Source organism: Egretta garzetta, unplaced genomic scaffold (genome assembly GCF_000687185.1).
Source record: "Egretta garzetta isolate BGI_Z169 unplaced genomic scaffold, ASM68718v1 scaffold56, whole genome shotgun sequence".
NCBI lineage: Eukaryota > Metazoa > Chordata > Aves > Pelecaniformes > Ardeidae > Egretta > Egretta garzetta.
The window spans coordinates 12,341,863-12,362,786 of record NW_009260182.1 but is presented as its reverse complement, the minus strand read 5'-3'; the positions used below and the strand labels follow the sequence as shown (position 1 = coordinate 12,362,786).

Below are 20,924 nucleotides of genomic sequence, written 5' to 3'. Positions count from 1 at the left end.
TGTTTGCTAAATACATATATATATAGGCACATACCTATACATATCTATATGTACAGCCACAAAGATCCTTTCAGTATTTCTACAAATTATGTTTTGATTCACTTGGTATTAGAAATGCCATTGTAACAGTATTTACCAAAAAAGAGGCATAGCACCATAAAATAATAGTAAGTGGAAATAGAATCTGGCCCTGAGAGACCTGGTATATGTTTAAACGTTAATCAGAAAATAAAGTACATGCAAAATGAAAGGTATAAAAACACGACCAGCGAGTGCTGCACCACTTTCTTATGCCACAGTCTTAGCGAAGTCTCCGTGAGCCTGAACAGATTTTCATCTTCAGATAGATTTGCATTTATCTCCAACCCCTATGTTATCTGTTTCTGCATTAGAAATGAAGAGGAGGGTGGATGGGCAAGGAAGCTATTATTTCAAAATATGTCCTTAGCAAAAACCCAAATATCTCAGATTAGATTCTAATTTCTTATCTGTTTCTAGCTTTTCAAAGCATTCTCCTGCAGCTATTTGCTAAGCATCTGTGATGGTAATCTGTATTTCTCTAGCTGCAGGTATCTTTTGTTATCAGCTCTTTTATGTGTCTGGCTAATGCTCCCTTCTAGTGAATTGTTACTTATTAGATCATAAATGTAATAATTATTGTTTACAGGCTAAAAAAAAAACCTCCACCAAGTCTACCACAAAGGGATTATGCTTCAGGTAAGGCTACGTTAATGTAAATTTAAACTGCATGTCTGTGTATATTTGATACCTATACGCCTAACAGTATTTCAGCTATACTTTTCCTCATAATTTGTTTTTAATGAGAGAACAATATACTATTATCAACAACTCTGAAGGCAGTTCACACCTCCGAAATGAGAGGCAAGCAAAACATGGCAAGCTGTCCCAGTATGAAAATAGAGTAGCGGGTAGCTGTTCTTTCAGAATTGGTATTTACCAGGGTTCTGCATGTAGGCTGCTCTAAAAATGGAGGAGAATTTGCATCCAGTCCTTTCTGCCAGAAACTGTGATGTGAACATAAATAGGGAAAAAACTGCACAAATGGATTATCACAGATTTAGAATCTTAATACAATTAACGTGACAACAATGATGTCATTAATTATCTTAGAGGTAGAACCATATTTGCTTATGATACGGCACTGCCCACAGACTAGTTCATGCCCATTTTTACAAGGTAGCAGCTATCTTGTTAAGGAAACAGTGATATGAAAACTGAAGCAAAGAGGACAGAGTTTGGAAGTTATCAGATAATTGTTCCAGGTTTAACTTGTAAACACTTGTAATTAGTGTGCTGTCTTGGAGGTTTAACTGAGAAACAAGAAAGGGCAAGGCCCAGAGGTCAGGGATAGATCTACTATGTAGAAATTTTTATGCCTGCTTAAAAATTAGATGCATTAGCAGGACACTCTGGGTAAAGTGCATGCTCTGCTGTTCAGACCGTGTGTAGTTTGCCATTTTCTAATGCTTTTCCAACAGCTCTGAAACAATTTATCAAAAACAAGTAAGCAGGCATTTAATTTACTATTCAGTCCAAACCAAACGTGTTGATCTGAACTGTTCAGGAAGCTTTGGCTGCTCTTTTTTAACTGATCACACTAGATTTTTTTTTTCTTTTTTCAGTCTATGCTTAAGATAAATGTTTATGTTCACTATTCGATCTCTTTAAATAACTCTAATGTTTGGTTTAGAACATGCAGACAATGAAGAGGACCAATGGTCGGATGATTTTGTAAGTACATATTTTGGGGTAGTAGGAGGTTACTGTACCCACAAGTTCAGTAAAAGCAATAATAAGCAGCTCATTTTTGAAGCATCTACTTGTAGTTGAACTTAATACTACTGAAATGTTATCTTATTTGTTGCATCAGCATTATTTACAAGTAGCCACTGATTTTTAGCTATCTCATTTTTTTTAAATTCAACTTAAAACTACACTCAGAAGCACTGTCAGTGGTAGCCATGGATGATAAGCTTTTTGAATAAGTAAACACATGGCATCAATCTGGGGGACTTCTGTCCCTGAACAGTAATTTCAGAAATGAGTAATATCTTTTATTTGGGGGAGGGAAGGTGGGAGGGGTGAGGAGGCAAAAGCCACTTATTCTTAAAAATTAAAAGATTGTGGTAAGGTTTTGGAGAACATTAGAATGAAGGTTTTAGAGAACATTAGAATGAAGCAAGTCATGGTGATCAGCCACATAAAGTAATTGCCATAGTGTATAACCATCAGCCTGAAGTGACTAGTTTCCTTCTGGAGTTAGCTCCTGAGTGGGTACTTTTAACAGGAAATGGAGATGAGGTGACAGGACACATCAGGAGTCAGTTGGACCTAGGAAGGAACTGCCCTGTGAAGGGAAACAAGCTGTTGGTCTGTAATTTGAAGACTGAACTCTCGGTGTGAAAAGACTCCTTGGAGATAGCAAGGAGACCGGGAGCAGGAAGCTCCTGGGAGGAGCAGAAGGGAGACAGACGGGAGTGCCTATTTGTTTAGCGAGAGAGCACTAAAAGGGAGTGTGACGTGTCCTTTCAAGGATGCATTCCTGTAATTTAGTTAATTGTACTGCTGCAAGGATATGTGTGTCATATACTGGTACGAAGCTGCACGTATGTTATGAGATGAGAAATAGGAAGTTCTGTCTTTCTAGGACAGTGATTATGAAAATCCAGATGACCACTCTGACTCTGAGATGTATGTGGTCCCCAGTGAAGAGAATCCTGATGACAGCTATGAGCCGCCTCCAAGTGAGCAGGAGAAAAAGAAGATTCCCTCTGCATTCCCTATTTCTAGGGGTGAATACGCAGGTAGTTATGGACTAGTTGGCTATGTCAGCTTGATAGTTGCTTATTTTTCAGTACCAGACGAGAAATGGCCTCAAGAGCTTGCTTTTAATTCTGACAATCAGGTCTTCAGCTTTCAGGGGTATGATTTGTTATTAAAGCATGAAACAGGTTAGTATTGCTGCTAGCAATGTTTAGAATTTTAATATAATGTGTCCTAGAGACTTTGATAGAAATCTACTAACTACAAAATTCAAGCAAAGGTATGGAAGATATCAGTAACTTGGCTCCAGATTCATCTGCATAATTTAATGCAGGAATTCATATTGAAGATTAAGCACAAAACACTAGACAGGTCCCTTAATCTTTTCTGTATCTCAAATCATTATTCCAAAAGCAGTAAAATGCAGGATAAAGCAGCCCAAATATTCACTCCATATTGTCCTTCAAGATTGGTACTGAGGAGATTAAATATCCCGAAAAACAGGACAGGATCAAGATTTTATTTACAACAATCCAGCATAAAGGCATTTTTTTCTTCCTGTTTTGATTCTTTTCAACCACGGGCAGATTGCAGTGAAGTGAATGAAAGTTAGCTTCAGTTACATGAAGATTTGGGCCTAGGGGAAAAGTAACATTAGCATGATGCCTGCTTTTGTTTTTGTATGATACAAGGTCGTTACTGTTTATAGAATAACCATCAAAGTGCTAAAATGCCACATAAGTACTCATGGAAGTTTATCAGTGCTTCACCTACATGTTCTTTGAAAAGGGGAGGAATTTTTAAAATTACACCCTAGAGGACCTGGTATAATTTGCGGTTTAGTCCCACCCTTTTCATTGTAACAGTTTTTTTTCTCATATATCAGATATGTTCCTTCTCACTTCCTATCACCAGAGCTCATACTGGCACAGGACATACTAAGTAATGGACTATACCACCAGCCACCGCCTTTTCCCCAAGGAGTTGTTCAGTTGTTCATACAACAGTCAGTGCCTAAGCACACTCTGCAGCCTGACGCAGAGGACTGGGTTGCTACCTTGGATGATGAAATAGGATCAGTTTGTACACAAGTCTCAACATCAGGACCAGCATACACTCAGGTCTGCCTTTTGACCCGAGATGCAGCCACAGTAAAGACTTGTTTGCACAAGTAATAGAAGACGGTCCAGAGGCTAATGTGTAATTTTTACTAAAATTGTTGTTTTCTTCCACCTTAAGACAATCGTCACCAACAGCTTCCTCCCATCAACAAACCTCTCCCAAGTACGCCCAGTCCAGCCGCGTCCAGACCAAAAAAACCATCCATGCCATCCCTGCCTTTGCCATCTCCTGCTGCAAAACCAAAAGTACCACCGAAGCCTAAAGAGTGTAGCGATGATGAGGTAATATTTATAGACATATTTGTTTTGACAGTTTAAATGACTGATGACCCCACACCAATCATAAGATGGACTACACAGCAATGCCATGGCCTGGTATCTTTCCTAGCCTCTTGTGATACAAATCATTTTGTACATCACAAGCAGTGACATGCAAGTACCATGCTGATTCCTAGGGGTTATCTGCCTACTTCAGGAGGCTCTTTAGGCCACAGAATAGTTTCTGCTCGTCAGTAACAAGCTCCAGGCAATAGGGAGAACGCAACCTCAAAGGCTACCCCCGGACCAAAGGGTTTTTATCCACCAGTCCAGAACTGGAGTAATTTGTTAAAGGGTTTTCAGTCTTGGAGAATCCCATCGTCGTGGGATGATAAATGTCTGAAATAGCAGTCACTGTGAACTAGCAACTGTTACAAGCTGATGCTAGGGCTTCAGCCCCAAGTTTGTTGTTATGATGGAGGTTTAACTGGCAGATTTTTGTCCTGCATTTCTCATAGGATAATTACATTGTGCCAGTGGACAATGACGACGATAACTATATTGAACCCACAGAAAGCACCATGTCACTACCTACAAGATGTGAGTTTTAGTCATTTAAGCTAATAATTATTGCCTTGTTAGGAACAGCAGTGGAAAAAAATGGATCAAATTAATGTCTGTTTCTAGGGTTCACAGAGTGGAGGTGCAGCTGTTAAAAAGAAAGCAGCCTGCAATTAGGCAGTTGGCTCTTTTAGCCCATGACAAGGCCAAGTAAAATTACTTTTAACTTTATTGGAAGCCATTTTTAATTCCTGCCTCTCTCACTCAGCTGTTTCAAAGTCCAGTCCTTGTACAACCACGAAGCTTTTCATGGTATGTTATCTCCCTCCTCATCCAAGGGAGCCACAGCATTGAAATTCTGTGTTTGCTGAAGTGCCTCAGGAGAAGAACAAGCCTTTTTAGATTTTCAGTAAATAAAGACAGACTTTGATTCATTTTTTTTTTTTACATCGCTATTTGAAGTATATTTAACTGGAGAGTGAAATTATTACAGTCCGAAGGTGAAAAGTAAACAGAGAAGAGTATGTAGTTCTGCTCTCTGACATTACTGACAGTATCAAATGTATTCAGCAAGGGGTGAACACTGAATGTTTCCCTTTTAAAATGAGAGCTGCTTTCTGCCTCAGTTGCTGTGTTCAAGGTCACACAAAAAGGCTATCGTTTGGACCTACTTAGTATTTATTCTTATTGTATAAATGTTACATTGTTAGTTTTTTAATACATATGTGTGTATATATAAAAATATATGTGTATATACACACATGCATAAGTATATATGTATATGAATAAAATATGGTTTTTAGCTCCTGTGAACAGATTTATGAAGACAACAAAGCCAGCCCCCCCTACTTCTCCAAAGCCTTCTCTTACTTCTGATATGCAAGGTATGTAGAGTTTGTATCACTGTTAAAATGAAATAATCTAAGATTGAGGAATATTAAATTATGCTTGATGTATTCACAACACAAACCATATGACATACTTCAGTGAAAGAAAAATATGTTCCCCTTTAGGTTCTTCTGTGTTGTAGCAGTTGTTTTGCCTAGCTTCAATAGTAAATCTGTTTTAAGCAAGAATAAAACTAGAACAAGTCATTTGCCCCAAACCAATTTATTTTTAGTCTTTTGCTTTAGCCAAGGAACGCAAATGGATCAATACAGCAAAAACAATTATAGGACTCAGTATGTTAGTAATCCCATTTCACTATAGGTATCAAGACTCAATGCTTTAAAACCACAGCAAGATTCAGCCTTAAAGGAATTCCTTATAGGCTCACGTTTTGCATGTCCTGTGATAATAGTGTTCCCATTTAAGTTCTATTAAGAGCAATTTATTTGGAAAAAGAAAGAAAAGCAGAAGCAAATGAGAAGAATCATATTTGCTTTTGTAAGTGTAGATATACTTGCTTAATCTTTCTTAGCTGTGCTAACTCAGAGTTCTTTTGCATCTTCATCATGTCATTAATTGCTTGGAATGTAACCTTTACAGACTGATCACGCAGTTCTTTAAAAGTCTTTGCATATTCATTAGCAATGTGTTCAGCTTTCAAGTTGTAAACAACAAAAGTTTTTTTTTCTGAATGACTTAAGATTTTGTGACTTACTTTTTTGGACATTTTTTTCAATCTCAGCCTTTCTGTGAATCACTGTCAAGCAACAACCAGCTCCTGACAGCTGTTACTAAAAAAAAATAAAACATCTCCCCCTGGTGGGAACTAGGGCATTTTTCAGCACAATAAAAGCAATGAAGCCTGACATGAAATTTGTTGAAATAGAATTCAATTTTCATTGAAGAAACGACATAAATAAGGATGCTGGTGGGTTTGGCTTTTAGTATCTGTGAATTAAAATACACCTATGGGATAGAGCTCAGAGACAGACACTGGCCACGCAAATGAGCCAGCTTGTATTTACGATTCACCTGATCTCTTCCTCCCTGAGAATCAAGGAAAGCCTAAATGCTACCACAGGTGCGATAACATATCTTTTCCAAACTGTTCCAGGTTTGCACAACACAAGCATTCATTTTGCTTTCAGGGGGAAACAACAAAAATAAAGTTGTGGCGTGGGGGGAAGGTTCATTAATACAGTGACTGTTTATCAGACTTCCTGGGACTTCTCCTGAAGTTCCGACTAGAAGATGAGGGCTGTGGCTACCCCAGGGTTTTGGAGGCAGAATCAAGCTCTGAGCAGATTTGCCAAGTTTTTTTCCATAGGCAGAAGTAGAATCGATACCAATTCTGATCAATTTTTCTGGTAGCACAGGACACAGTATGTTTTTGCTAACCAAAGAACACATTTTTTCCTCCCTGTCCTACAGAAGTCTACGAAGTTCCTGAAGAAGAGGTAAGGCCTTTCTGTAGTTCATAACTCGTGTTGCCCTCAAGCAGGGCACAAATGTGATTGTAAAAAAAGATTATCGGTCTTTCAAACCGTAAAAATGGGAACAAATCTCTGTCTGAACTTAAAACGTTCTCATACTTCCTTCAGAGAAAAGCTGGCAAACCCATTCAAAAGGTCTGCAAAACAGAGACATGGAAAGGGGCTGAAGATTCCTGGTCCAGTGTGATAGTGATCTGGGCTGGGAAGCAGCAGCCTAAGGGAATGCTTTCAGAAGCAGAGCTGCAGCAAAGGAGCAGTGACAGTTCTGACACAGTAATTTTCTTCCTGCTTGCTGGTACTGACATGACATATGGCCAAAGGAGCGAACTCAGGGCTTCACAGATTCACTGGTGGTGACTTCTTGCCTGTCCCATTCTAGTGCAGATTACCAGGCAGCGTTCTACTAGAAATCTATACCACAATGCAAAAATTAGATATTGCTGTGATAATATAAATAGGATCATACAAATGTATTTTATGACATCAGTAAGTGACCAATTAATTCAATGCATTTTCTCTTACAGGAAAAACCATCACCACCACCAGTAACCAGGTAACCCATTCCTGTGAATGTGCATTATTTAAAACTTGTCAGAAAATACATTCTTTCATCTAGATACTATGTTTGATAGTTCTCTCTCTAGAAGATACACATACAGTAAAGAAGATGCACATATAGTAATTCTCTCTTTAGATTACCTACACAAAGATTGTCATCCATTTCTATGTTAATTTCAATAACCCAAGCGTAACACATATTAAAAAGAAATACCTCTTAAGGGTACTTTTTAGAATTTTGAGGGGGTAGGGGAGGAGAAAGAGAGTCTGCCTTTGTATTCGCTGTTGTTAAATATAATTTTCCTTTCTTAATTGATGTTTTATTACTAGGTTCACTAAGCCACTTCCTGCTCAGAACACTGAGCACTCCCACATACACAACATGACCAGAGAGTCACCTAAGCTGGATACTTCCAGGTAAGTCAAGAGCAGCTTATATCAATAGGAGAGACAAAATTTTCTCCTCTCTATTGTATAGCCTTCAGACAGAAAGCAATTGTCAGGACACACAAATAGCTAGGGAAGTTGGAACGAGGTAAAAGTTTGGTGAGGTCCTGTGCAGAGTTGCAGGGGACCCAAGGTCCAGGACAGAAGCTCTTCTGGAACAGTTCCACACTAAGGGCACAGCATCACCACAACCACCGCAGCAGTGCATAGCTGCAATTAAAGCCATTTACTGTAGACCTTGTCCTGTCTTGATCTTGAAACGTGTATCTGAGCCAAGCAATTGAATAAGTAAATCCTGCTCATCTTAACTTATTGTGTATTTTTTCCAGAAGCGTTTTGCCTCTTCCCAGAAACCGTCTTCATCCAAAAGCAGTAAGTAATTAATGTGCTACTATAAAAGAATGTGCTAAACTTGGGCTGTTCTGTGTTTTATATATAATACATAGAGGTGGATGGATGCTTTCTATTATCTGGATTAAATAACAGAAACAGGTAACTCTGAATGTCAGATTGATCTAATACTGTAATTGTGGCTATTAATCTCTTGGACAAAAGAGGTACATTAGACATCTGTACTGATCCAAGAAAAACTTCAAATGTTTTAAGGGATATATGTCTCAGTCCACGAAAATAATTTATTGTACTAAAGAAATACCAGCTGAACTCCAGGAACTTTACTTTCAGTAGCAATGGGCAATTTTGCCCAACCTGAAGCACCTTCCTTGAGCCTCATTCCTTTCAGATGCTGAATGATTAATACTTTCTGAAAATGGAAGCCTTCTAAAATGTCAGACTGGGTAGTCTGAGAAACCAGTATCACTAGAAAATGCAGTCCATGAAGGAGTAATTACAAGCTTTGGGTTCCTGAGGCTGTGTTTAAGTAATTTCTGTTCTTCCTCTACTCTCGTCCCCAGTCTGTCCCTTCCACTGTGCTGGAACAAAAGTTTTCTGAAGCAGACTACTTGGAAGCAGACTGCTTGCTGTCTAACTGCAGCAAATGGGCAAAAAGCAAATGCATAAAAGGTTCTTTTTCAGTCAGATTAGTTCCATAAATTGCTCTGCACCATAGGTCCACTAGCAGTTGTGCCAGCACAAGAGAGGGTGTGCATGAGGACAAACTACCAAGAAACAGGGTCACAGTAACAGCAAGAGCATCTGTGCCAAAAGCTATGTGCATCAAACTCTGACCCGGCCCAGTGCCCTGAATTGTCCTTAAGAAATAATCAGTCTACCAATAACTACATAGAGAGATGAGACACTTAAAATTAGGAATTTGGGGTCATACCACAGCATTAGATGCTACTGTAACATAATGCAGGTGGTATACGTACAACTTATAGTCTTGCCTTCAATCCCTAAATGTCTAGATATACCAAATATTTTGGAGAGGGTGAGTGGGAGGGGTTGCAAACCTCTACGTACCACAGCAGCAGCATTTTGGTTTCCCTTCCACCTCATCACAACATTCTTCCAATTTAGATCTGTATCCTGCTGTAAGATGCTGAACAATTCATGATTTCTCTTTTATGAAAGTCCAGGACTTCTCTTTTATGAAATGGTTTGATTTCTCACCTTTTCTCAGCAATATAAGATTAGGAAAAAAAAAAATCATTGTGAAGGGAGAATGTTGGGACAGAAATTCCACTCTCCGATCAGCACTAACAAGAACACTTCTGCTTCAGAACATACTCAACTGCCATACTGCAGCTGAAGCCTCTTCATTAATTCATTCTCAAAGCTTACCTCTAAGATAGGTGTCACCCCAGCTTTGCTGAGAATCAAGAGAGACTATCGTTTTGCTGAGGGCCACACACCAAGTGTGGAGCTCCCAAACAAACACTCATCTGTACAATGGGTGTATTGAGCTCCTCAGTACTCGTCATTACCCAGTTTGGCACAAGAATCAGACTAGGAAAGAATTACCCAGTGTAGTCCAAATTTTGGGGTCTTTGCTTGTGTAAGTTGCCAGCCCTTACAGTTTTGAGGAAAAACATGCTAATGAGCATGATGTTTCTCCAGTGCTGTGCTGTGCCTTCCGGTCCCTGACTATGCACACTGACAAAGCAAAACAATAACTGAAAGATCCGTTAACTGCTCCCATTCAGTCCATTCTCAACTCTAACCAGTACCGATCACATTAACTGTAACTCTTGTTCCTCTCAAAGGCCTGGGCTGACTAGGAGAAAAATTTCTCCCTATCTCACTCCCTCAACTGTTGGATGATGGATTACAGCTCTCCAAACAGAGAATGGATGCATTTGTAACCAAGATTAGTGAAAAGTCACTAACCTGGTGGGTGGAGATGGACAAATTAATAACCAGTGCCTCTTTGAAAGGTACTTACCATATGGAAGTCTGATTCACTAAGTCAAGAAGTGGGAGCCAAAACAAAGCATCTCCAGAAGAAGCTGGGAAAGACAATCTACTTGGTATCCTCTGTTCAGTGGAAAATGTGCTTTTAATATATTCAAATCTGCTGCAAAATTTCTTCTTTTCAGCTCAGAAATGAAACAGGAACCAAAAGGTCTCGCTGCAAAATTCAGGGCCAATTTTCTCAATACTACAAGCAATCTCAAGATTATTAGAATGTTCAAAATTAGATTGATGTTTGCTAAAATTTTTCAAATGCTGTAATAAAAGCTGATGAATAGCATCCTGGATATTATATGCGTTTTGTACAAAAGTATCTTGAAACATTGGTACAGATTACCAAGACCAGATTATTTATGTACTTCCCATTTAATAATAATTCCTTTTTTAATTGCTTCTTATCAAATCTAACGTATTTTTCCATTACAGGACCATGAAGCAAACAGTAACAATGAAAGTAAGTATTCTGTACTGAAAACATGGCAACATAAGCAGAATTTGTTGTCAATATGTCACTGGTGACCTTAATATAGCATGCAGTGAAGTGTGTCCGTGTAAAATTTTATCTGTAACAGTCAGCAATAAGCAAGAAATGGTACTGAACTGTTTTCTAGTATAATCAGAGTGAAAATATGTCAAGACAAAAATTAAACAAATGGATATTTTTTTTCCTTTGGTTACATTAACACTGAAATGGCAGTGAGGAACACCCTCCGTTTAGAATCAGCTAGTACTGCATATTAAATGTGTTGTTTGCATCTCTAGATCATAGCTTCAGTAACACACAAGAATCCAGACTTCCCGCTGGAGTAGCTCCATCTCCACTACCAAGGGGCCTGTAAGTAAAAAATAATACAACTACTTCTTTGATAGGGATGGGGTTAATTACTCGGTGTATTAGGGGCTAACTCCTATCTTTGCCTATGGCAGTCAGAATTCAGGAGTGATTTTTACTGCTCTTCATGAAAGATATCCTCATTAGGCAAAGACAAGCTATTTTTTCATTATTTCTGGAGGAATACTGCTTGCGTGCCAGTGCTGCCGCCCTTCGCTGCCTGCCATTGATGGCAGATGCTGGCTGGCATGCTTAGTTTAGTCACATACTGCAGCAATAGTATGTGCGTGCCTGTAAATGCAGAAAGTTGTGGGTTTTATTAAAAATCTTCTGCCCCACCCAGGCTGTCGTCTTAAGCATTGGACAGTGTAGCTTCCTTGCATACTATAAGTACCTTTCCTGAGTATTCATATTATATCTGATACCCTCACTCTTTTCCTCTTACCACCCCCCCCCAACTGCTACAACTGACCAATAAGGAGATGTATCCCATCTTGGTCAGAAATACCTTAGGAATCAATGAACCTGATGCTTAATTGCTAAATTAATTCATGTATCTACTAAGTAACCATACTCTTTTATTTTTTTTCTTTTTCCTTCAATCTGCAGAAAGAAAACTTCTAATACAGTAAATTCACCAGTAAGTTGACTTGTAATTGCGTAATCAAACTATAATTTTAAAGGCAATTCTTAATTTCTTGTAAAACTTAATTTTATCATGAGTTTAAAGAGTTACAAAAAAAGTAAATATTTGGGTGCAATTATATGAACTAAGTAGCAAAGAGAAAGCTCAAGTAGAAAAATATTTTGATTAAAGGGATGTTTGGATTCAATACTCTAGGATGTAACAATAAACATAGTGCAAGAACTGAATAAAATGAGAAATAAATGGGAACACAGGCCATTCAGAAGTATTCTCTGAAATATACGGGGCTGCATGTGGGAAACATGGATTTATTGTAAGAGTAATAGCTCAAGAAAGGTGCAGGATTTCATCAGAATTCGTCAGAGGTTTTTCAGTAAGTATTTTGACATTAGAAAAATATCCCAAAACCTCTTGTGGGAGAGAGAACTGGTTGAAATTTTCCAAGAAATTCATTTGAGAAATGTTTTGAAACTGACAGTTTACTATCATTGTTTCAAAATGGAAAAAAAAAATTGAAACTGGAAGGTTGGGTGAGATCTTACCGTGAGCTAAACTGACAGTTTAAATTCCAGTAAAAAGAAATGTGTTCAGACATTTGTGAGCATAGCTTGACAAAGATAAAATTATTCAAATTTTGATTCGCAAGTATTTAGGATAGGCTCTTCATTTTTGGACTTGAGATCAGAATGAACCATTTTTTTACACCATAAACTTACTGATGGGAGTTTAAAAAAAGAAAGCACATATCTCTAGATTTTACTTTTGTCCATCTATTCATACACAAAAACTGGGATTCATTCCAAATCTACTTTGCAAAATCCCAAGCTTCAAGGTCATACAACTAGAGGCCCTTCACAGAATGGCCACATCCCTACCTCCTAATCCCTCCAGGATGCTGTCAGTTCTAAATGTAAACTATTTCACAAAAAGTATAAAAAGATAAATATTTGCTGTACAAGCGACAACCTATTTAATATTTGTTTTCCTTCTGTTTTATTGCAGAAACCATGTTTACCTTCCAGAGAGACCTTAACTGTAAATGAAGGTAAATTATCTCCACTACTGTGGAAAAAGCTGACATTTATCAGAATTTCATTTTCTTTTTATTAAAAACATGAAACAAACACCACCACATTCAATTTATTCTAGGTTTTTGAGGGGGGTTTGCTTTTAGCAGTTTCAGACTGGCTCTGGCCAGCCTTAGTTGCACTGAATATCATTGTTCTCTAAAAGCAGTCACAGTAAAACTATTGAGGTTACTGGCAGGGTAACGTACAACATAATGGACCAGCAACGCACCATAAGGTCCTCAAAGTGGAGAAGGGGGAAGGGAGGCAAAGTGCGAGCACATCATTCTGAACTTGGGAAGAACCACCTCACACGGAGCCGACTCCTGGCAAAAGCCAGTCCCTCGCACAGGCAGAAAATGCCTCTCGCCGCTGTGCAAGGCGGCAGCTCCTCCAGGCAAAAACTCAGCAGGAGCTGCTGGCTAACACAAGGGTAAGATGCAGCCAGCCCAGCCGCACCTCCTCCAGCTGAACTTTTGCAGGCAGCCGGCCCCAGCGTCCTTCCCGTGTCACACAGCTCGCCTCTCAGAAGGCAAGTCTCCCACTGAGCTCCTGCAGGCATTCACAGCACAGCTATTTGCCTAGAAATGTAGTGGCATGCCACTAGTTAATAAAGAAAGCAGCAGGATGGCAAGCTGCCATGTAAGGAAAACCCCCCAAAGTTATAATAATAAAAGAAACCCTCCTTCAGCTACTGGGACTCCCTTACCTGGGGCAATGTATTTCTGAAGAAATCTTGACTCTACTGTTTGTTTTCCCAAACTACAGAAAAACCTACAGCAGCAGAACGACGACGAGGTTCCAGCCAAGAGCTTCCGCTTCCACCCCTTCCAAGTGGTGCCCAAAAGTAAAATCCCTTTTCATCATCTTTTGAATATTTCAATGCACCAGCTCCTACTGCTCGGTCTGAACAGAGCTCTGAGAAGTTCAAAGGGGAGCGCTGTTTTCTCTGTAGCCGCCTTCTGCTTTTTGAAAGTCAAGTGTTTCTTGAAGCCTTACAGTAGCAAAAAATAAAACATGGCAAGTGTATCCAAATACTGTAACCACCCCCAAAAAGCATGGGAGGACATAATCTCTACTTAGGTGATGGAGATTTAAACCAGATGTTTAAATTCCTAATTATCAGTACTAGTGGGATATGATTTTTTTTTTTTTTAAATACCTATATCTGGCCCTTATTTCTTAGTGAACAAATGGGTGAGATGGAACACATTCCACTACTGCATGCTTCAAATACACAATTTTAGTATTTTCAGAACTGGGTAGATCTCCTCAGACCTTTCTCTAATCTCTTTATATTTATTTCAGGCCTTTGCTCCAGAAGTCCTCAATTCTGCCAAGTAAGTATAATTCAGATTTTGAATTAAAATGTGATTAATTTCAAATTAATCTTTGAATTAAGATTATTTCAAGACACCTTGCATATTCATTAGTTTGGAATTAAAATTTGTATCTGTAATACATACAAAGAGGAGATCAATTATCCACGGGCTCGGCTCAGCTAGTAAAATTAAGGAAGTATGTCAGGGTTATTGTATAAATTGGTGGAAATTGGGTACTTCATTCCGATTTGTGCCTACTGGAAATTTCTACCAAAGGCAGTTTGGGTCAGTTCCATCAATCTTCCTTGCCACGGAAGAACCCTAAATATGACGTTTCTTGGCTGTTCCATGCTTCTGTTGCCTACAAGCCAGACAGATTACTATTGCATCCAGCAATTTATTCTTTCTCTACAGGGGTAAAAAAAAGGTATTTTTATAATGGTAAATGCTAAAGCTCTTCCGTAAGTAATACTTTCAAAGAGGGACTTTGTTTCAGTTCACAGCTAAAAACAAATTAGGTAACACGTATGTGAACTCTCTTTGCACGTTAGTGTAAATTAAGATATAACATTTTTCTAGTCTCTTGTTAGCAGACACTTGTCTGACCTTCCTACAGGCCCTTTTCTTCACATATTTCAGTCTGAACGTATCTTTCACACTGCAAATGGATGATGAGAATTGCACACAGAAATCTGCATGTGGTGTAGCTTAAACATAGGCTGTTATTAGTACTTCTTTCTCTCTTTCCTGGAAATGTTTGCTTGATTTATGTTGCAATTACTTCTCCTATACTGTGGAAGCATAATAATGGTTCATATCATGCAACAGACTGATGCTCTCAAGTTTGCCTGCTCCGGCTGCACAACTGATGTGCTTCAACTTGTAGCACAAATTCTTACTAATCCCTAAAGTTTAACTATTCTTCGAGGTCATCTGATCAGTGAACAATGCTCTGATCGGTAACATTTCTTTAACATACTCTTATTTTATGCCAGGCCTGGTAACAACTTAATCACAGATAAAATTGGTCCCAATCACTAATGTCCCTTCAGCATAACCTGCCATCTCTTCCTTGTCACCATACAAGCCTAGCGCTAACTTTCATCTTCTTCGTAAAAAGTACTAATTTCTCATATGGCACAGTATCAAATGCCCTGCTGAAGTCCAGAGTAAGTACAGTACCATGTTCTCTCTTTCTAGAACCCTGTAATTTTACAAAAGAGCTATAGCATTTTATCTACTTGGGTAAATTTCAGATTTTCTCTTGCTAGTTGTACCTTTACCTCCAAACCTTCATGTTCTTTCCTTCAACTTCTCTCCTAGGGCCTTGCGTTCTGTGGTGTCAGACAAAAAAAGGCCTGCAGTTGCTCAGGTCACTTTTTCCACTTTAAGTATAGCAATTATGTTTGGTATTCTTTATGGTATCACCCTGACTTGAAATTGATTTAAAATAATTGTTACTAGCCCTTTAATTTCATGTGCCAGTTTTTAAAACTTCTGGGATAAAGATTATCTGGGCCCACCGGTTCAATTGTGCTAAGCTATTTGAGTTTTGCTTCCAATTTGGTTGTGGAAATTTCCATTTCTGTACCAGTACTATTGGTTTAGTACCTAGATTACCTTTAAAATCACTAGAATTCTTACTGCAGACATCCCTCTTTCTCTTTCCTTTTTACACAGCTAAGGAATCTCTTATTACGTATTTTAATTTCCTTTTGTAAAGTCTAATTCAGGCTGAATTCTGGCAATTCTTACTTTATTCATACAACATACTTTTCAGCTGTAGTTTTTGCACCTGGTCAGTCAAAATTTGACAGAAAACAAGAATTCTTAATATTGAATAGCTTTCTTCAGGTGATTATTCATTCATTGAGAGCTGGAACTGCTCCTTACAATGTCTTCCCCTCTACTTAGAATGAAGCTTCCAGACAGTTGCATCTTTGCTACAAAAGAAGTTCTAAACCTTCTTCATGCAGGTGTCTTTTGAGCTCTCCAGTCCAATGGAATTTTTTAATTCTGAGTCACTGTATGACCTAATCCATAACATTCTCATTGCTTTCTGAAACCAAAATCTAAATCAGAATTGTATTAGTGAAGATTTGATAAAGCAGTCTGCAAAGTATCATGTCCAGGAATAGGTGAGAGCTAACAATCCTAGCAGCATTTTTTTTTTTCCCCAATAAGTAAAATAAACAGGGAATAAAACCTCCCATAATAACACAATAAGTAACACCCAACTTTCTACGGTCTAGTATAACGATATTGATCTGTACCCAACTCTGATCACAAGTACCTATAGGAAATACCTATATTATCTTTGACCAAGATTGTTTTACCAGAAAACAATTATCTATACTTTATTTCCCATATTTCTGTCATATCATTACTATGCAACACTACTCCACCATTTCCCTTCTAATTTCTTAAACTTGTCAACATCTGTATTTCAGCCCTAATAGCTATTTTCTACCATGCTTTGTTATTACAATTATAATTCGGCTTCATAATCTTTCCTACTAGTTCTGCTTCTCTGTTTAGCTGCCTAGATTTCTTGCACACAATATACAAACATTTCAGTTGGACTAGATTACTGAAAAATTATCTCTGAGCTACATTTGTTTTCCTGACTCCCTCACCTATATTGTGTGTGTGAGACAATTTCTCACACGGCACTGACTGCTTTTTGCATTGTGTTCTTGCATTTTACCTGTTGCTACATTGATTCACTTAGGTGGCGGTGGGGTTTTTTTCTTGCATTTTAAGTCTAGCACTGGCTATTAACCAAGTTGTTAACCAAACCATTATCAACCAAACTGTTTCTCTCTTTATAAGCAAGGCTCCTCTTTTGAGCAGGCAAGTGTCCCAGGCACTTACATAGGGCCCATCCACTTGCAGTAGATAGCTTTCCTGAGTGAGACCAGAAGGTCAAGCGTTTCCAGATCTTCTAAAGTCCTTGTAACAAATCAGTTTCTTACAGCATAACAAACATACTTTGAAAACTTATACGTGTTGTTCTTTCTCTTTTCTAGAAGTGCCAGAAGCTGCAAACCGTTCTCTGGGTACTTCCCCTCACAGCAGCATTTCATCTATTTCAAGTACTGCAGACCAGGTATAACATTAGCTAAATTTACATTACACAAGTCATCTTATCCTTTACTTTAAAGTAGTATTTCTGCACCTACCCCCTTTCTAAATAAAAATCATACTCCTTTAGTGGAGGGTATCCATGTCCCCTTGGACAGTGAAGATTTTCTGTAGCACAAATAATCTGAATGTCAGCTTTCATACAAAAAAATGCTTAGAACATATAGCATAGGAGAGCTTTAACAAACTGTAAAAAAAAATAAGCAAAAGCATTATACCAGACCTTGGCACCCTACCAGTCACCTTAAACAAAACCCAAAAAAGCTTCTTAGGTTCAGGTCTTCCTGACTCCCCAGTTCATAATACTTTGACATCATTTGAAACAAGGAAATCTGTGGTGATGTACTTAAGTCTAGTCTTTAAAAACTACAGCCATCTGTATCAATTGCCTACTTTTTTCTAACTTATAGCTGTACAGACTGGGGTGTTAGCAAAGTTTTAAGAACCAAGAAAGTCACTGCTGCTCCTCTCAGAGGATGCTGTGATGCCTTCCCCTACATGTTTTAGTCGCTCCCAAGTCCTACTCCTTTCTGTTCCTTTAAACAGACCGCTTCTCATTACAGTTAACGCTGCCAGTTTTGTGACCAATTCTTTTTTGTGTTTCGTTGCAACATTAAGCTTTGAATAATCTAAGCAAATGCAAAGTTATTTTCATTTCAGTGCTCTTCCCCTTACTCTCATTTTGGATGAAGAGAGGCTAGAAAATGCAGGAAGCCATTCCTGTTAGCCTAGTAGTCACAAACAAGGTAAAAATAGTTCTGTTGAGTGCAAAACCAAAGGCTCTGTTATGCAGAGCCAGTAACATTAAATGTTCTAAAGCCTGACATGACAAAGATAATACAACAGTGAAGAACACAAAGGACTTGAAGTTCTGGAAAAATTTTAACAATACTGGATATTTATGATAAAAATTGCTTTCAAACAAACAATCCAGCAGACACTAAATAAACAGCTTGTAGCAATTACATTTGCAGCTTTTACATAACAGCCATGGGCAAAACCAGAGTTTAATAAAACATCCATTTTGTTAAAAAAAACCCAAAACAATTAACTGTTAAGTTAGTTATTTTCCCACCAATGATGTGCAGTGATATCATTTGCTGTAGCATCCTGCACAATACAGGTGCTCACAGACATGATTCATGCCCATAAGGTTCATTATTTCCTTGGTTCCCATCCAAACTTCGGCAGCAGCTCCCTGCTTCCTGATTACAGGCCAGAGATAGCGCTTGAAGAAAGGTCTGGAGCCAGTTGATCCCTTGTTCTGTTGAACAAAGATTGGTTTACTGGACTCATTCTCTAAGTAGCTGACTACCTTGCATACTTGCAATTCCTCTCATGCTATCTTTTTTCCAATGAATAGTGTGACTGGAGAAATAGATGGAAGAACTTTGGAGGTAAAGTTATATGTCATGGCTTGAGCCAATTTAAGAATTTAGTGCAATGCCCCCAAAATGGAGGTTCTGCTCTCTCCTCACTTCCACACTCAACTCCCCTCCCAGCCCCAGGCTTCTCTGGTGTTCCTCTGATCCTGCTGTGGGCTCAGCCACCTCATTAAACTGACAGAAAACCAACCTGGCACTCAAACACACAACAAAACAAAAAAATGTAACAATTTTTCTTCTGCAAGATTACTAAAGTGAATTATCTCACCATGGGATCAGATGTGCAACAAAATGAGCATAAGGGAGAAGCCAAGACATTCCCTTTTTGGCAGCAGTAAGCCAAGACCAGCTCAGCCATAATGTGCAATTTCATCTTTAATCTGTTTTGTACAGAGGTAACAAAGCTTGTGTGACAATTAATTTTATCAGTAAGCTTGTTACTATAAAGCTGGAGTAAAACTGTTCAAATGACCAGGAAGGTTGATACCCAGAAGTATTAATTAGCAAATACTCCCAGCACTATTTCCATAGCCTCTCTGCTCACTTGAGTTTGCTTTTGCATCAGCCTCCTTAGCAAGAGCCTGCTTCTTATGATTAAAATCCCCCACACTTCCCTTAAACTCTACTCCTGTTCCCAAATGTACACTCAATCCTGCATCATCTTACTACCCATTTTTCTATCACTTCACCTCTTACTCAAATTATAATCTCACACCACCTACTCCCAACTGCCATCGTGTCCTCACCTCTTTTTTTTCTTTGCTATGAGCGCTTTTATCTTCTAAACCAGAATCCACCTATCTCTAGGGTGCCAACCTTTCTACCTTGTATCTTCAGGTCTGTGCCTATGCCCCCATCCACAAAGTTCCTTGTCCCATGTTTCCCACTGTTCATTTGCTGTACAGAACACTGCCAAGCATTTAACAGAATGGAGAGATGATCTTGTGAAGTGCTCACAGGGGATAACACACAGAAGTGAGGCACCCAAGAGACATTATAAAATATAAGCCATGCTTGTATTCTGCCACAGGTCTAATCCTTCTCCACAGGAAGCAAGGTTTTATGCCTTTTAGATAAGAGCACTCTTTCAAATGTAAGGATATATTCAGACTCAGCCTAACAGGGAACTGGAACTGAATCCATATCTCATGTCTCAGGTGAAAGCACTGGGGGCTGAACTGTTGTATTAGTAGAGGAAAGACGTTAATTATTCCTCTGTTTTGTAGGACTCCATCCATTTGTCTTTATTTAGTAACAACAAAAAGAGCAAAAGATGCGCTTGCCCAGCTTCTGTTCTATCCAGATGGAGGCGATCGTGTTCACAAATAGCACTACCAAATCCATTGGCTAGCCCACAACTGAGCAGCATTTAAACTGTTCATTGCCAATTTAGTCCTCAACACTTCCTGGATAACCTCTCTAAATTCTACTAGAAGAGCTTCCTGCTTTAAAAATACCAAACTGTCCTCCAGTTGAACCTGACTGCTTTCCTCAGGGTGTCTTTCTCCCTTCTGTCACATATCAGCCTGCTATCACACCATCTGTTACCACTGTTTTGACACACTAGTTTTTATTTGTCCTACCTCTATCCAACAAAACCAGTGAGCTCCTACCAAAGAATTTTGTAAATTATGTGTTTTCTGAAGTGTTCTGCATTTGAGTTCTTCACAGCTGTCATTATTTAGAGGTAACTCCCCTCCAGGCCATATTCTTTATTATCATTATTATTTTACAGGTGAAACACTTGTTTCTTTTTCTAGGATGCTGGTGTTCATAGCAAAGCGTGGTATGCTGCTACCTGTGATAGGAAAACGGCAGAAGATGCACTGTACCGATCAAACAAGGTAAGTCACTCCTAAAGAATGTCTATTTTATGAAAAAACTTAAAAAAATCAAAAGACAATCAGAAATACTCTAAGAACATCAGCTGTATTCTGAACAGGTCAGAATACTGTGCCATGCAAATACTGTCAAACATGAAATTACTGTGGTGAAAGTATTTAACTCTGGTTTCCATCCCAAGACAAAGTTGCATAGTGTAACTC

The 20,924-nt window shown here is 38.6% G+C and overlaps 1 protein-coding gene across 1 annotated transcript in view; it reads left to right on the top strand.

The window, feature by feature from the left end:
- The window catches only part of BLNK (B cell linker), a 30,964-nt gene that overhangs the window by 7,463 nt on the left and 2,577 nt on the right, over positions 1-20,924 (top strand). Inside the window, exons 2-19 of the mRNA XM_035897331.1 lie at positions 668-717; positions 1,712-1,752; positions 2,669-2,825; positions 4,024-4,187; positions 4,682-4,763; positions 5,528-5,608; positions 7,044-7,069; positions 7,630-7,658; positions 7,994-8,080; positions 8,440-8,482; positions 10,910-10,937; positions 11,246-11,318; positions 11,925-11,955; positions 12,964-13,006; positions 13,797-13,875; positions 14,337-14,368; positions 17,380-17,459; positions 20,640-20,723. Coding sequence (XP_035753224.1) covers positions 668-717; positions 1,712-1,752; positions 2,669-2,825; positions 4,024-4,187; positions 4,682-4,763; positions 5,528-5,608; positions 7,044-7,069; positions 7,630-7,658; positions 7,994-8,080; positions 8,440-8,482; positions 10,910-10,937; positions 11,246-11,318; positions 11,925-11,955; positions 12,964-13,006; positions 13,797-13,875; positions 14,337-14,368; positions 17,380-17,459; positions 20,640-20,723 — 1,210 coding nt within the window. The remainder of the gene's footprint in view (positions 1-667; positions 718-1,711; positions 1,753-2,668; positions 2,826-4,023; positions 4,188-4,681; positions 4,764-5,527; positions 5,609-7,043; positions 7,070-7,629; positions 7,659-7,993; positions 8,081-8,439; positions 8,483-10,909; positions 10,938-11,245; positions 11,319-11,924; positions 11,956-12,963; positions 13,007-13,796; positions 13,876-14,336; positions 14,369-17,379; positions 17,460-20,639; positions 20,724-20,924) is intronic.